The 15861-nt window shown below is 47.2% G+C and overlaps 1 protein-coding gene across 1 annotated transcript in view; it reads left to right on the top strand.

The window, feature by feature from the left end:
- The first annotated feature begins 3155 nt into the window (after nucleotides 1–3155).
- MTOR (mechanistic target of rapamycin kinase) overlaps nucleotides 3156–15861 on the top strand; it is a 123538-nt gene continuing 110832 nt past the window's right edge. The window contains exons 1-8 of the mRNA XM_005901305.3: nucleotides 3156–3313; nucleotides 5395–5570; nucleotides 6205–6313; nucleotides 7003–7235; nucleotides 8507–8707; nucleotides 9415–9549; nucleotides 14631–14906; nucleotides 14991–15099. Of these exons, the coding sequence (XP_005901367.2) occupies nucleotides 5409–5570; nucleotides 6205–6313; nucleotides 7003–7235; nucleotides 8507–8707; nucleotides 9415–9549; nucleotides 14631–14906; nucleotides 14991–15099 (1225 nt within the window). The 5' untranslated portion in view covers nucleotides 3156–3313; nucleotides 5395–5408. The remainder of the gene's footprint in view (nucleotides 3314–5394; nucleotides 5571–6204; nucleotides 6314–7002; nucleotides 7236–8506; nucleotides 8708–9414; nucleotides 9550–14630; nucleotides 14907–14990; nucleotides 15100–15861) is intronic.

Genomic DNA, 15861 nt, shown 5'->3' with positions numbered 1-15861 from the left:
GTGTTGGCATTCACTGAATGGATAAAGATATATCTAAAATGGAATATGGTGCCCATGTGTAGAGTTGCTTAGGCATGTCTGAGTCTCTGTGACCCCCATGGGCTGTAGCCCACCAGGCTCTCTGTCTGTAGGATTTCCCAGGCAAGAATACTGGAGGGGGTTGCCATTTCCTCCTCCAGGGGATCTTCTCAACCCAGGGATCTCTTGCATCTTCTGAATTGGCAGGCAGATTCTTTACCACAGGGCCAATTGGGAAGCCCCAAAATGGAATGTTACTGAGCCATAAAAGATAATGAAATATTGTCATTTGCAGCAACATGGATGGACCTAGACATTATCATACTAAGTGAAGTAAGTCAAAGACAAATATTATGTGATATCATATATGAGAGTCCCTTGGACAGCAAGGAGATCAAACCAGTCTATCCTAAAGGAAATCAACCCTGAATATTCATTGGAAGGATTGATGCTGAAGCTCCAATATTTTGGCCACTTGATGCGACGAGCTGATTCATTGGAAAAGACCCTGATGCTGGGAAAGATTGAGGGCAGGAGGAGAAGGGGGTGACAGAAGATGAGATATGGTTGGATGGCATCACTGACTCAATGCACATGAGTTTGAGCAAACTCCAGGACATAGTGAAAGACTGGGAAGCCAAAGAGTCTGACACGACTTAGCAACCGAATACAACCCCAGTATCCTGGATTTCTGGCAGAGGATGAGATGGTTGGATGGCATCACTGACTCAATGGACATGAGTCTGAGCAAACTGTGGGAGAAAGTGAAGGACAGGGAAGCCTGGTGTGCTTCAGTCCATGGGGTCACAAAGAGTTGGATACCACTGAGCGACTGAACAACAACAACAAAATTTGACTTACTTCATTTTCAAAAATACTTTTTAAAAAAAGAGAAAAACCAACTGACATTCATGTTGGAACTACACACATTGGCCAATGCAACCATAGGGAGGTTACACAATATCAAAGAAAGTATACTGTTAGAATCAATTCGCTATATGGAATTTACAATAAAGAGTTTTGTCTATTTTATTATTATCTGTAAGTTTTGTGCTACACATCCTTCATATTAGTGAAAGTTGTAATACACATATAATATATATGTACACAGGACTGACTATTTTGGTGCCCAGTGCAAGATAAAAATTCGGGACCTCTTATTCAAAAATCATTAAGAATTTCAAGACAGAGCATTCTGACATCACAGGTCACACAGCATGAAGAAAGCCCTGAATATACATACATGCCCCCCTCCCCTCACATCTAGTTGTTAACCATTTACAATTCTACCACCCACCACATACTTGCAAGGCCGGCAAAATCTGAATATTCAATGCTGCCAAATCAGACAAGAGGAAGAAGCAGATATATTAAAATCCTGGCTCCATCACTTACCTACTTTGTGACCCAATCCCTCTGGACATCAGATTACTCATGTACAAAGTGGGAACAACACAACCTGCCTCATTCATAATGTTCAGGAATAGCAGTAACAGCATTTAGTGACTGTTCATATGTGTCACATGGTATTTTGGGTGTGTGTGTGTATGTGTGTGTGTGTGTGTGTTAGTCGCTCAGTTGTGTCTAATTCTGCGACCCCATGCACCACAGCCCAGCAGGTTCTTCTGTCCATGGAATTCTCCAGGCAAGAATATTGGAGCGGGCTGCCACCCCCTTCTCCAGGTATTTTGGGTACTTTACATGTATTAGCATTGAACCCACACAATACCACCTACAGAGGTGTTATACATTATATATATACATATATATATATACATTATATATATACATTATAATCCTTCTAGTTTTAAAGATAAGAAACTAGGTACATAAGTTCTTGCTCATATAGTCATATAGCTCATACAGTAAATGCTGGAGCTAAGTTTCAGATTCAGTTAGACTCCAAGATGCTTTTAACCACTACTCTATGGTATCCACCAAAATGACTGATACTTTCTAAGTGCTCAATAAATATTAACTATTATTTTAATGTAATGGACAATAAAACTCTGTAACCTGCAAAGAGACCTATAAATGTACTGATGACTATTGCTATAAAACCATCTTTGACGGTTCATTAGAAAACAGGGCCCTACCATGTCTTAGGAAGATAAAAATCCTATATATTGCTGGTGGAAATCAAAACTGGTACTTCCCTGATAAGAAATGAATTTGACAATATCTATTGAATTCAATCAGTTCAGTCGCTCAGTCGTGTCCAACTCTTTGCGACCCCATGAGCTGCAGCACTCCAGGCCTCCCTGTCCATCACCAACTCCTGGAGTCCACCCAAACCCATGTCCATCGAGTCAATGATGCCATCCAACCATCTCATCCTCTGTTGTTCCCTTCTCTTCCTGCCCTCAATCTTTCCCAGCATCAGGGTCTTTTCCAATGAGTCAGCTCTTCACATCAGGTGGCCAAAGTATTGGAGTTTCAGCTTCAACACCAGTCCTTCCAAAAAACACACAGGACTGATCTCCTTTAGGATGGACTGGTTGGCCCTCCTTGCAGTCCAAGGGACTCTCAAGAGTCTTCTCCAACACCACAGTTCAAAAGCATCAATTCTTCAGTGCTCACCTTTCTTTATAGTCCAACTCTCACATCCATACATGACCACTGGAAAAACCATAGCCTTGACTAGACTGACCTTTGTTGACAAAGTAATGTCTCTGCTTTTTAATATGTTGTCTGGGTTGGTCATAACTTTTCTTCCAAGGAGTAAGTGTCTTTTAATTTCATGGCTACAATCACCATCTGCAGTGATTTTGGAGCCCAGAAATATAAAGTCAGCCACTGTTTCCACTGTTTGCCCATCTACATGCCATGAAGTGATGGGACTGGATGCCATGATCTTAGTCCTTCGTGGTCCCATCCCGCGGTACCCAGACAGCGAAATGGGTACCGCCACGGCCCAGGTGCAGTGGGGAACTTTAGTAACGATGCACCGGATGTGTGCGTGGAAGTGACTGAAGTCAACTCACGAATGATTGGTTCTCCCGAGAGGACCTAAGCCTCCTTTCTCCTACCACTGGCCACGGGGTTTGTCTATTTGAACAGTCCCCACCCCCTGGAGAAGCCGGGTCCCGAAGCCTCACTTCTCCTAAATGATTATTGGCCTGTATTCCTGTCTATTTTCTTCTTATGCCCGTCGATTGGTCGTTAGGGCTAGGACTACGCCCTCCCTCCCGCCCGGCTTAGAGGACAGCGGGGAAGGCGTGTGGTGGGGACCGGGCCCTGAAGCGGCGGTACCGGCGCGGGCGGCGGCAGTTGAGGCCTTGGCCGAAGCCGCGCGGTGAGTCTGGAGCCTGGCACCGACCCCTCCAAGGCGGCGGAATGTTCAGACCCACGGCCAATCTGGTCCCTGGGGGCACCCCGGGAAACCGTCCGTCTGGGACTTGGGGTCCCCTCAGTACTGGCCCCATGGAGTTGGGCACCGCCGGAGCCCTTGACCCTCACCTCGCGAGGCTACGCCCACCTCCTCCCGGACCTCCAGGAAACCCCCAGACCCTTTAGCCTATCGTGCGTTTCTGGCGCCAGAAGGCCGGCCCATCAGCTCCTGTGTTGCTGGGGCGCCTTTGGGTCACTGCCCATCAGTCAACCCTTCTTCTGAGCCACCTATACACATTGTCCTCAGAGAGGACCAACGTCAGTGTCAGCCCCTTGCGCTCCACTGTGGATGCCTCTCAAGGACCCATTCCCCGGAGCTGAGCTCGGTTCCACCCTGAGTTTCATCCTCTCCTTCCCCCGCCCCCATCCCTAGTTTGGGCACCTGGCTTTAACTTCTGTAAGCCCTCGCCAAGACCCTTCGTATATTTAAATTCTAGTATTTTCATTGAATTCTGCCTGGAGCAGATAGCCTGTGGGCCTTAGACCTTATGAAGATAGGCTGATTCCTTTCTGAGACTGGAAATTCCTTGCTAGCCTCCCTCCCCCTCATCACAGCCAGGTGCACACACTCTGTAGTAGTTTTCTCCTCTGGAATCCTTGGGGTTCCTCAGCCCTAAAGTCTGACACTTCTTTCTGCAGTCTTCTTCTTGATGCTGGAGTATTTAAAAGCTTCTCAGAATCAATTATTACTGTTTTTTACCCCTCTGGATTTCACAGATTCTTTCAAAAATAAGAAATTTTGAAAATTTGATTTTCTGTTATAACGTAGACAGGTGTATATGTTACTGCCATAGCAGTCTGGCAGAGCTTTATCACAGCTACTTTATTATGGTCACTTGATTATTTGTGTTTCCCCCTAGACTGTAAGCTTATTGAGGGAAGGGACAGTACATAATTGAGGAATAAGTGAGTGATCTCAGGAACATATCAGTCTCTTTTAGCTCATGTTCCAGGTACATTTTATAGAGCAGAGACTTCCCTGACAGTCCAGTGGTAAAAGACTCTTTGCCTCCAATACAGTGGGCACAGATTCAATCCCTGGTCAGGGAAATGAGATCCCACATGCTGCAGGGCAGGACCACAAAATAAAAATAGAAAATAATAAAAAATTTTAAAAATATAGAACTGTGCTGCCCAATACAATAACCATCAGCCACATGAGGCTTAGAGTGCTTGAAATGTGACTAGTCCAAGTTGAAATTGACCTAACTGTAAAATACACACTCGATTTTGGTGACTCGGTACAGAAAAAAAGAATGAAAAAATATGTCAATAATTTTTTTGTATTGATAATGTGTTGAAATGATATTTGGGATGTACTGGGATTAAATGTGTTCATTTTTCTTGTTTCTTTTTACCTTTTCCATATGGCTACTAGGAAATTCAAAGTTACATTTGTGATTCATATTGCTGTTGGGTAGTGCTGCTATAGAATAATAAACAGTGCCCCTCTTTAAATTTTCCTCAAGGAAAGGGGCAGCCTTAGGCATGCTTATTCTCTCCCTCTGCCTCCCCACTCTAGTACCTGACTGTGCCATGTATGTAGTGGTCATAAAGATAATCATACCTAGTAACGATTAACTCACTGTGTGCCTGGCACTGTTTTAATCATTTTTTAACATGGGTTAACTCACTCAGTCCTAACATCAACCTTATGAGTTAGGTACTATTATCCTCTTATTACAGTTAAGGAAACTATTAAGTATCTTCCTCAAGGTATATAATTTTGGAATGAATTCTCACCCAGGTAAGTCTGGCAGCACAGCCCATAATTTGACCTGTGCTACTGTGCTGCCTCTTTTAAACATCAGTCGTTGTTGAATGGCTCAAGGCTCTTTGCATGTTTTTCAGTGAGGTCTCCCAACCTTGTTTGGCTCCCCAGCTTGACTTGGGTATATGAAGATCTGTGTTGAGGAGCTGGGACCATATATAAGTTCATTGCCATAGTTTGTTATTCAGAATATTAAAGGAAGCATCTCTCCAAAGAACCTCAGGGCAAGATGCTTGGAACCGGCCCTGCTGCTGCCACCACAGCTGCCACCACGTCCAGCAATGTGAGCGTCCTGCAGCAGTTTGCCAGCGGCCTGAAGAGCCGGAATGAAGAGACTAGGGCCAAAGCTGCCAAGGAGCTCCAGCACTACGTCACCATGGAGCTCCGAGAGGTTCGGACTGTTGTCGTTGGGGCCATTCATCATGGAGTGTTGGGGCTACCTGTACCATCCCTGGGTTAGATGCCTCTTGACCCCTAAGTGAGGATTCAGAAAATGTAAAGATTCCATTTCAGAAAGGCGCCCAGTTTCTCGTGTCCATAGAATGTGCGGATTCCTTTGCAGCAGTTACACATTTCTGTGGCATTTCCTGAGGTGTGGTATTTTAAGAGTCAGCATAGAGATGGCTGTTTCTTTTCATTTTTTTCTGTTTCATGCCACATTCCAGACCTTCTACTCTTTCTGCCTGATAACAGTGGTTGGCATGGCTTTGAAGAGTTGGTTGCTTGGGGCTTTCTAAACAGAGACCAGACTTGAGGTCAGGGACAATGTCTTATTTGTCCTTATACCTCTGGTACTAGGTAGAATCTAGGACGGTAGGTGGCCTGCTATTGAATAAGATATGCAATAAGTATTTGTTAAATAGACCAATGAATTGCTGTACAGTTTAAAACTAGAAATGGGCAGCAGCCGTGTCCCCCTTGGCTTGAACTGTACCTGCCGGCTGCCTTTCAGGTCCTAACCTTTGGGAGCCATCCCACCATCAGGGAGACATTAGCAGTTGTGCTGAGTACATCTTCTTTTGTAGATGAGTCAAGAGGAGTCTACTCGCTTCTATGATCAGCTGAACCATCACATCTTTGAACTGGTGTCCAGCTCAGATGCCAATGAGAGGAAAGGTGGCATTTTGGCCATAGGTAAGGACAGAGTCTCTGGTGAGGTGGGAACTGGAAATAAAGGACTGCTCACCTTTGTGTCCACTGCACCCTGTGTCTGCTTCCTACTGGATACTTAGTTCACATTTGTTTAAGGAATTTTAAGGAGCCTCATGGCTTTCAGTGTACTTACTCAGCTATTCTAGCAGTAGTCCTGGGACATGGGCAAAGCAGGTATTTTCAGATATCCATATATCTGAACCATATCTCAGAACCATTAAGTAACTTTTCTAGGGCCAGTGTACCAGGGCTGAGACTAGAAGCCTGCTTTCACTCCAGGCTCTGTTTTCTCCATAGCACGGTGTGGCATAGCAGGACTCACAAACAGAAAAGTAGAGTTGGGATGCATTGAATGAAAGGCAGGTAATTTTCAGCTCCCAGGAACTAGTCGTCCATCCTGTGAACTATTATTCAGTCCCAGTTTGTTTTCCTTTTCTTCTTGGGAAAACAAATTGTATTTACTAAAATGAGGTCATTTTGCTTTATGTAAGTAGTTCTAGCACAAATGCCAAATCTGTTGGTTGAAATGAAAATTGTTTGCATCCTTACTGTCTGGAGATTTCAGTCAGTACTTAAAAGGAAGAGGTCACTGGCTGTGTCCCTCTGAAAGCCGCCTACTTTCCTGGGCAGCCTGTGCCCTTCCTCACCTTTTGCCTTCCTGTTTTTTCCAGCCAGCCTCATAGGAGTGGAAGGCGGGAATGCCACTCGAATTGGAAGATTTGCTAACTACCTTCGGAACCTCCTTCCCTCCAACGACCCAGTTGTCATGGAAATGGCATCCAAGGCCATCGGTCGGCTCGCCATGGCAGGGGACACTTTCACTGCTGAGTATGTGGAGTTTGAGGTGAAGCGAGCCCTGGAATGGCTGGGTGCTGACCGCAATGAGGGCCGGAGACACGCGGCTGTGAGTGTCTGGGGAGCAGTGCATCGTGTCGGGGTCCTTTCTTTGACGTGCTCAGGGCCCTGGAAGGCAAAGAGTGAGAGGGTCGCTCCAGGCAGAGGCACTGTGCTTCTTGGTGGCCCTGAATTCTACCCCGGGTCCCTTTCTCTCCTCACCCTGAGCTCCGTTCCTGAGGAGGAAAATTAACGTTCTCTTTCATTGCTTGAGAGGCAGCCCTGTGTACAGTTCTTACCCTGACCTCTGATTTTCCAGTCGAAAACGCTTCCCCAGAAGGCACCGTTCAGCCATAGGAAAGAAGAGAAGCCACAGGCCAAGAGGCTTACAAAGCCTCAGACAGCTGCACTATCTGCAGCATCCCTCTGTCAAGGTCCCTCAATATCCTGTGGAATAAGGAAGTTCTGGGCTGCAGAGAGGAGCAAGGGAGGTGCTTGCTCCCCCTGCTGGGAGAGTGGGTCTGCCTTCTCCCAGGCCTTTCCTGTTTATGTTTTAGTCATTTATTGATTGGTCAGTACACAGTCCAGACTTCCTCTTTCCCCTTGGCTGTTCTGCATTTGAGGGAGTGGTGGCTTCTACCCTCTTCTTCTAGACGCACATCCTCCTCGCTCTCCAAGGCTCATCCCTGAAAAAGACTAGTCTGATGGGCTAAAAATGCAGGCTGGGAGGCGGGGGAGAGTCTGTCCTTAAGAGACAGAATCTATGAACCAGTGTGGTGGAAATAGAAGCTTTAGGCAGATCCTTTCCAGTCGCTTCCCTCTTTAGCAGGCAGCACCATGAGAAAGGAGCCTGCCTGGGTGAGAGGCCTGCCTCTGGTGCCACTCTCTAACTCTAACTTGGGGCAGACCCTCCTGCCCACCTTCCATTTTTCCATGGTCAAATGAAAAAAGCAAGATTAAATATTAAACAGGAACATCCATTCAGTAAAAGTTTATTGACTGCTTAAGTAGTTCAGGTACATTCTAGGCTATTTATCTATCTATCTGCTATCTTCTAGTGGAGCAGTATATAAAACATCAAACACGGCTGCCCTTTCAGAACTTGTGTCCTGACTTTCCTGTACAAGCGTTCTATTTCTAAACACCCTGTGATAATGGACTCTGAGATGTTTGATCAGTTTTACTCTCATTCCTAGGTCCCCAGGAATTCTGAGCTACAAGAGTGGGCAAGTGTGCTGTTTTCCTAGTGTGTGTTGGCTCTGGCATGAAAAGAGGCTGTGTTCCTAAGAGAACAGAACTGTCTGATCCAGATGCAAGATCTCTGTGTGCCTTTCCTCCCAGGTCCTGGTGCTCCGTGAGCTGGCCATCAGCGTCCCCACCTTCTTCTTCCAGCAAGTGCAGCCCTTCTTTGATAATATTTTTGTGGCCGTGTGGGACCCCAAACAGGCCATCCGGGAAGGAGCTGTCGCCGCCCTTCGTGCCTGTCTGATCCTCACCACCCAGCGGGAGCCAAAAGAGATGCAGAAGCCGCAGTGGTACAGGGTGAGGAGATGGTTCCATTCCAGCCTCCAGCAAAGCACTTCGGCCTAGAGCATCACTGGGCTTAAAGAGCAGAAGTAGGCCCCTGGCCACAGAGCTAGTGTCATGTCTACTTTGGTCTTACATGACTTTTTAAGCTCACTGTGAATTAGTAGTTATTTTGTTGTTTCCAACGAAGGCAAAGATCTGTCCATAGCTACGCCATTATTTTACACACCACTAATAGTGAGACTGCAATGCCAGTTACACTCACTGCCTTTTTAACAACAATTATAAGGGATCTCTTTTCAGAGATGTTAAAGTAGGGGAAAATGGGTGTGTCTGGAGGAATGAAATGCAGTAAATACTGAGAAAATACCAGTTCTCCTCTAGTGTTGCGAGTCCTGTGCTGACTGCTGCTACCAGGAGAACCTACTGAGGCTTGTCCTACACCAAGAGCCTTGAACATGGGATTGGATACCTGGGTTCTAGTCTTGGCTGCCCTGTGACCTTGGGCAAGTCACTTAGTTTCTGTTTTTAATCTGCCTCATGGTGGCATTGTGAGAGTTGAAGCTAAATTAGATGAAAGATCTCAATGAACTAGTATTGTTGGTGATACTGGCACAAGTCCCTGAGCAGGCATGGTAACCTCAGAACCCCCCACATAGATGGCCGGGCTGCTTTCTAACTCTGGGTGTTGTGTAATGAAAGCATTCTGCATCTCTCTGTAGCACACATTTGAAGAAGCAGAGAAAGGGTTTGATGAGACCTTGGCCAAGGAGAAGGGCATGAATCGGGATGACCGGATCCATGGAGCCCTGCTTATCCTCAATGAGCTGGTCCGGATCAGTAGCATGGAGGGAGAGGTGAGAAGCCACTTCTGAGGAACAGTGGGGTTAGGGGTTCCAGGCTTCCCACGTGCCATTCTGAGAGTGAGACAGGCGAGATTCTCATCCTCACAAGCTTACATTTTATAGAGAAACAGGTAATAGACAAAGAAATAAGAGCATTTCAGACAGCAGCCAGATCTATGAAGAAATGGAGTGGAGGGAAATAGGATGGAGGGGGTGACTCCCTCCCTGCAGTGATGCCAGTTGAGCTGAGACCACACGACATGGAGGAGCCAGCCTAGCGGCTGGCAGGGAGGTTGTCCATGCAGAGACTTGAGGGTGAAAGAGAGTTTGACAAGTTCAAGCAGGAAGGGAAGTGAAGCTGGTGCACCATGAGTGGGAAGAGGGAGGGTGAGGCCCTACTGGGAGGCTCATAGTTTGTGGTCCACCCAGGCTCTTATTCTTACCCCAGGGGATGATGTGACGGCATGTGTCTCTAACAGTCATTGGCTGCTTGTGGGGAAGAGCTTGTGGAGAGGCAGGGAGGAAAGCAGAAAGATGAGTTAGGAGGTGTATTGGCTCAAAAAGCAGCTACAAAGATGGGTTTAAAAGTACAAGGATTGTATTAGGGAAATAGCCTGTGAGAGAAAATGAGGAGGGAGCTGGAAGAGGCTGGGAGAACCATCAGGCCTCAACGCGTGTCTGACCCTGAGTGAACAAGAGTGGGAAGAATGGGATGGAAGCGTCCTAATCTACCATGCAGAGCCATCCCAGGGTCCTCAGGCCGGACCTGGCTGTCAGAGGAGGCCCGCCATAGCATTCTTACTGCGTTCTCTCAGCTGGAAGCGGCCCCTGGAAGGTGCGGCTGTGGCACAGATACGGCTTCCACTGACTCTGGTAGTGTAGACGCAGAAGTGGATTCAGTGTCAGTCCACTCGTGCTGGATTCAGGGTGTATCTGGGAGGTAGTCTTCCAGTGGGGAACTGGTTGCTGTGGAATTTTACCCCGGGGCTTCCTGCTTTTGGAGGCCCAGTGACGTTTGTCAGTGCCTACGTCCTGGGTGTGGGCACAGTGTGTGCTGCAGCGTGTGAAGCACAGAGTCTAGCTCTGGATCCCCACTCCTCTCTCTGCTGTGTGACTTGGGTAAATTACTTCACCCCCTCAGTTTTCTCAGTTTTAACAGGGTCTTATCCACCTCATGGAGCTCCTGTAAGGTTTCTAAATATATATGGGGTGCTTAGCTCAACTCCTGATTCCTAGTGGGCATTGCGTAAATGATCATCCTCAGAGATTTCCCCACCTGAGTATAACATGCTTTCCATTGTACCCCACACAGCTCTGGGATCTTTGTTGTCTCCAGAAAAACGGGACAATATCACCTAGCTCACAGGTTTAAATGAAATAGTACTTTGGTGACGGTACTTTGTAAATTATGAAGAACTATACAAATATAAGGGCTTTCCTGTTGGCTCTGTCGGTAAAGAATTCTACAGTGCAGGAGACCTGGGTTTCATCCCTGGTTTGGGAAGATCTCCTGGAGAAGGGAATGGCTACACACTCCAGTGTTCTTGCCTGGGAAAATCCCATGGACAGAGAAGCCTGGCGGGCTACAGTCCATGGGGTTGCAAGAGTCAGACATGACTTAGCAACTAAACCATCACCACCGTACAAATATAAAGTATTATAATTTCATAACTTCTTCATTCAACAGAATAGAATGAGCATCTACTATCAGATCAGATCAGATCAGTCGCCCAGTCTTGTCCGACTCTTTGCGACCCCATGAATCACAGCACGCCAGGCCTCCCTGTCCCATCACCAACTCCCGGAGTTCACTCAGACTCATGTCCATCGAGTCAGTGATGCCATCCAGCCATCTCATCCTCTGTCATCCCCTTCTCCTGCTGCCCCCAATCCCTCCCAGCATCAGAGTCTTTTCCAATGAGTCAACTCTTCGCATGAGGTGGCCAAAGTACTGGAGTTTCAGCTTTAGCATCATTCCTTCCAAAGAAATCCCAGGGCTTATCTCCTTTAGAACGGACTGGTTGGTTCTCCTTGCAGTCCAAGGGACTCTCAAGAGTCTTCTCCAACACCACAGTTCAAAAGCATCAATTCTTCGGTGCTCAGCCTTCTTCACAGTCCAACTCTCACATCCATACATGACCACAGGAAAAACCATAGCCTTGACTAGACGAACCTTTGTTGGGAAAGTAATGTCTCTGCTTTTGAATGTGCTATCTAGGTTGGTCATAACTTTCCTTCCAAGGAGTAAGCGTCTTTTAATTTCATGGCTGCAGTCACCATCTGCACTGATTTTGGAGCCCAGAAAAATAAAGTCTGACACTGTTTCCACTGTTTCCCCATCTATTTCCCACGAAGTGATGGGACCAGATGCCATGATCTTAGTTTTCTGAAGGTTGCAACTTTTTCACTGTCCACTTTCACGTTCATCAAGAGGCTTTTTAGTTCCTCTTCACTTTCTGCCATAAGGGTGGTGTCATCTGCATATCTCAGGTTATTGATATTTCTCCCGGCAGTCTTGATTCCAGCTTGTGTTTCTTCCAGTCCAGCGTTTCTCATGATGTACTCTGCATATAGGTTAAATAAACAGGGTGACAATATACAGCCTTGATGTACTCCTTTTCCTATTTGGAACCAGTCTGTTGTTCCATGTCCAGTTCTAACTGTTGCTTCCTGACCTGAATACAAATTTCTCAAGAGGCAGATCAGGTGGTCTGGTATTCCCATCTCTTTCAGAATTTTCCACAGTTTATTGTGATCCACACAGTCAAAGGCTTTGGCATAGTCAATAAAGCAGAAATAGATGTTTTTCTGGAACTCTCTTGCTTTTTCCATGATCCAGTGAATGTTGGCAATTTGATCTCTGGTTCCTCTGCCTTTTCTAAAACCAGCTTGAACATCAGGAAGTTCACGGTTCACATATTGCTGAAGCCTGGCTTGGAGAATTTTGAGCATTACTTTACTAGCATGTGAGATGAGTGCAATTGTGCAGTAGTTTGAGCATTCTTTGGCGTTGCCTTTCTTTGGGATTGTAATGAAAACTGACCTTTTCCAGTCCTGTGGCCACTTCTGAGTTTTCCAAATTTGCTGGCATATTGAGTGCAGCACTTTCACAGCATCATCTTTCAGGGTTTGGAAGAGCTGAACTGGAATTCTATCACCTCCATTAGCTTTGTTTGTAGTGATGCTTTCTAAGGCCCACTTGACTTCACATTCCAGGATGTCTGGCTCTAGGTCAGTGACCACACCATCGTGATTATCTGGGTCGTGAAGACCTTTTTTGTACAGTTCTTCTGTGTATTCTTGCCATCTCTTCTTAATATCTTCTGCTTCTGTTAGGTCCATACCATTTCTGTCCCTTATCGAGCCCATCTTTGCATGAAATGTTCCTTTGGTATCTCTGATTTTCTACTATAGGCCAGTTATACTGTGTCCTAAGAGCTAGAATAATGCAGCAGTGAATAAAACAGTACATACTAGCAAAAGGAGGCAGACAATACACAAATCAATAAAAGTATATATAGTACAGCATATGGCGATACGTGCTGTGGAGAAAAGTAGGGCAGAGAAAGGAATGGGGAAGCTAGCATGGATCAAGGATTACATTTTACAATATGGTGACATTTGAGCATAGCCGTGAAGAAGCTAAGGACAAAGCCATACAAACATCTGGGGATGCCCCTTCCAGACAGCTGGTTCTGTAAGCACAAGGCCCCATGGTAGGAGTGTGCTGCTTTATGAAGGGAGCGAGCTTGCTGTTGTGAGCTGAATGAGAGGAGAGAGGAGTTGGGAGGCAGGGTCCAGGGAATACCTGGGGCAGGAGGGGACTCATCACATAGGATCTCAGAAGCCCCTGCACATATCGTTGGAAATAAATTAATGGAGGGGCCAGGGCTGAGGCCAGGAGTCTAGTCAGGACAGAACTGTAGCATCTCAGTAGAGAACTTGGGCAGTGTAGACCATACTGGGAGCTGTGGTGGTGCCAGGAGGGGTTGGGTTCTAAATTTGGGATTTGGAGGTTGGTGGGAGAGAGAGGAGTCCAGGTTTGGGGCCTCAGTAACCCGAAGGGTAGAGTTGCTATTTACTGAGATGGGAGTAATGGGTCTGGGGTGGAAGGTCAGGGGTTTGCTTTTGAACTTGTTATTGTGCATCTGAGTGGAGATGTTGAGTAGTTTGGGGGAGAGATCTGAGCGAGAGACAGATGTGGGAGTTGTTGGCATGTGGATGTTATTTCCAGTCGTGAGACTAGATGAGAACTCCCCGGTAACTAGGGTGGTTGGGGGAGAGTTGGGGGCTGAGATCCTGAGGAACCCAGGGAGACCAAGGAGTAGTGGTGGTGGTGGGTGTGGGTGCCAGCAAAGCTCAGGGTCCAAGGAGCCAAGTGAGTGAAGGGTGTCAAGGAGGAGGAAACACTGTTGGATCAGATGCTGCAGACAAGTCAAATAAGATGAGGACTGAGACCATTCGATTTAGCAACAAAAGAATGTTGGTGACCTTGACAAAAATAGTGGACAAGATTTTCTGAAAAATGAAAATATCTGTGAGAAGAGTTTGGAAGTCTGGAAATTAATTGTTCTCTTATCTTTCTCAATTTGGACTGCTGGAGGACGAGTTATTGAGCAGTCCTTTGAATAGGTAAGAGGTGTGAGTTCTCAGCCAATCAGCTTGTTCCATGCCTCTTACAGAATTCCTAGGCCTCTGAGAATATCACTTGCCTCCGCTGTTTCTACCTGGGTTTCAGGTGAGAAGAGGGACAGCAGAGCTTCCTTAGCAGGGTGGGGCTGCCCCTCACCCTCTAAGGAGTCTCCTGTCATAGCCATCAACAGTCAGCTTTCCCACACCAAGGGTAGCTTACGGGTCCTTGGGAGCCAGCCCCCTGCTGCTGCTTCATCCTTCAGTAGGTGGTGCTCTTCTGCCTAAATTAGAATCAGGCCCCCTGCAAGGTCCTAGGGAAACCTGAATCCTCAAGAAGAGTGGCCTCCATCCCCTGTGGGAAGAGCTACATTTCAGGGTTGGGTGTGTGTTGCTCATAGACTCCACGGTGCCCAGGTAAATGCCTCTTGTGAGTAAAGGTGACTTCTCCCCCATGTGTACAGCGCCTGAGAGAAGAAATGGAAGAAATCACACAGCAGCAGTTGGTCCATGACAAGTACTGCAAGGATCTCATGGGTTTTGGAACGAAGCCCCGTCACATCACCCCCTTCACCAGTTTCCAGTCCGTGCAGCCCCAGCAGTCAAATGCCTTGGTGGGGCTGCTGGGGTACAGCTCTCACCAAGGCCTCATGGGCTTTGGGGCCTCCCCCAGCCCAGCAAAGTCCATGCTGGTGGAAAGTCGCTGCTGCAGGGACTTGATGGAGGAGAAATTTGATCAGGTCAGTAGCAGGAGGCCTGCTCTCTCTTTTCCCAAGCTCCATGCCTCCCCTTCCTTTACCAACCCTGTGTCCTTCCTGTCTCAGGTGTGCCAGTGGGTGCTGAAGTGCAGGAATAGCAAGAACTCGCTGATCCAAATGACAATCCTTAATTTGTTGCCCCGCTTGGCTGCCTTCCGACCTTCTGCCTTCACAGGTGAGGATGTCCATGGATGCGTTGTGTTGTTACCCATCAGGGGTAATTAAACAGAGAAGACGTGATTGCAGAAAGTTACAACTGCTTCTCATTTGAAGCAGTGACTGCTGAAAGGCCAGTCTCTGGTTTCTTAGCCAGTTTCAGCGGTACGTAGTTCAGATTTTCTGTAAATGTGGCAAACACCGGGACAGTCCGAATGTGCAGGCAGAGGCGCTGCTAGAGCCAAGCAAGTTCTCGCGTGGAAGCCAACATGTTCGTTCACGAATGGGCTCCAGATAGACTGAAGGAAGGGAAGTTTGGGTTTCTGTGGGGTGCAGCGGCTAGTCTGTGGGGCACAGAGGAGCCGATGCAGTCCTGCATCTGCCCCTGAGGTGGGCACCAGGCTGCGTCCTCGCTCACAAGGAGGAAGGACTAGACGCTTTAGGGGCTGGTTTCACGAGTGACAGACTGTGGCTTCCCCCCTTCCTGCCCTGTTCCCAGGGGTTGCTGTGAATTCCTAGCTCCTGAAACTGGCCCAGCTCAGACAGTGGCTTCTCCCTGAGGCCTGCCTGGTTCACTTCAGCTGGAAGCATGCTTTTCCTTTCTCATTATAACCCCCAGCTGTGGAAGGGCCACAGCATCAGACCTGGGGTGAATCTTCCCTTTGTTCTTTTTGCTTGGCTGCGCCTTGAGGCATGCCGGATCTTAGTCCCCCAACCAGGGATTGAACCTGCGCCTCCTGCATTGGGAGCACAGAGTCTTAAACAGTAGACCACTAGGGGG

Source organism: Bos mutus, chromosome 16 (assembly GCF_027580195.1).
Source record: "Bos mutus isolate GX-2022 chromosome 16, NWIPB_WYAK_1.1, whole genome shotgun sequence".
Taxonomy (NCBI): Eukaryota; Metazoa; Chordata; class Mammalia; order Artiodactyla; family Bovidae; genus Bos; species Bos mutus.
This window is presented reverse-complemented; position numbering and strand designations above follow the sequence as displayed.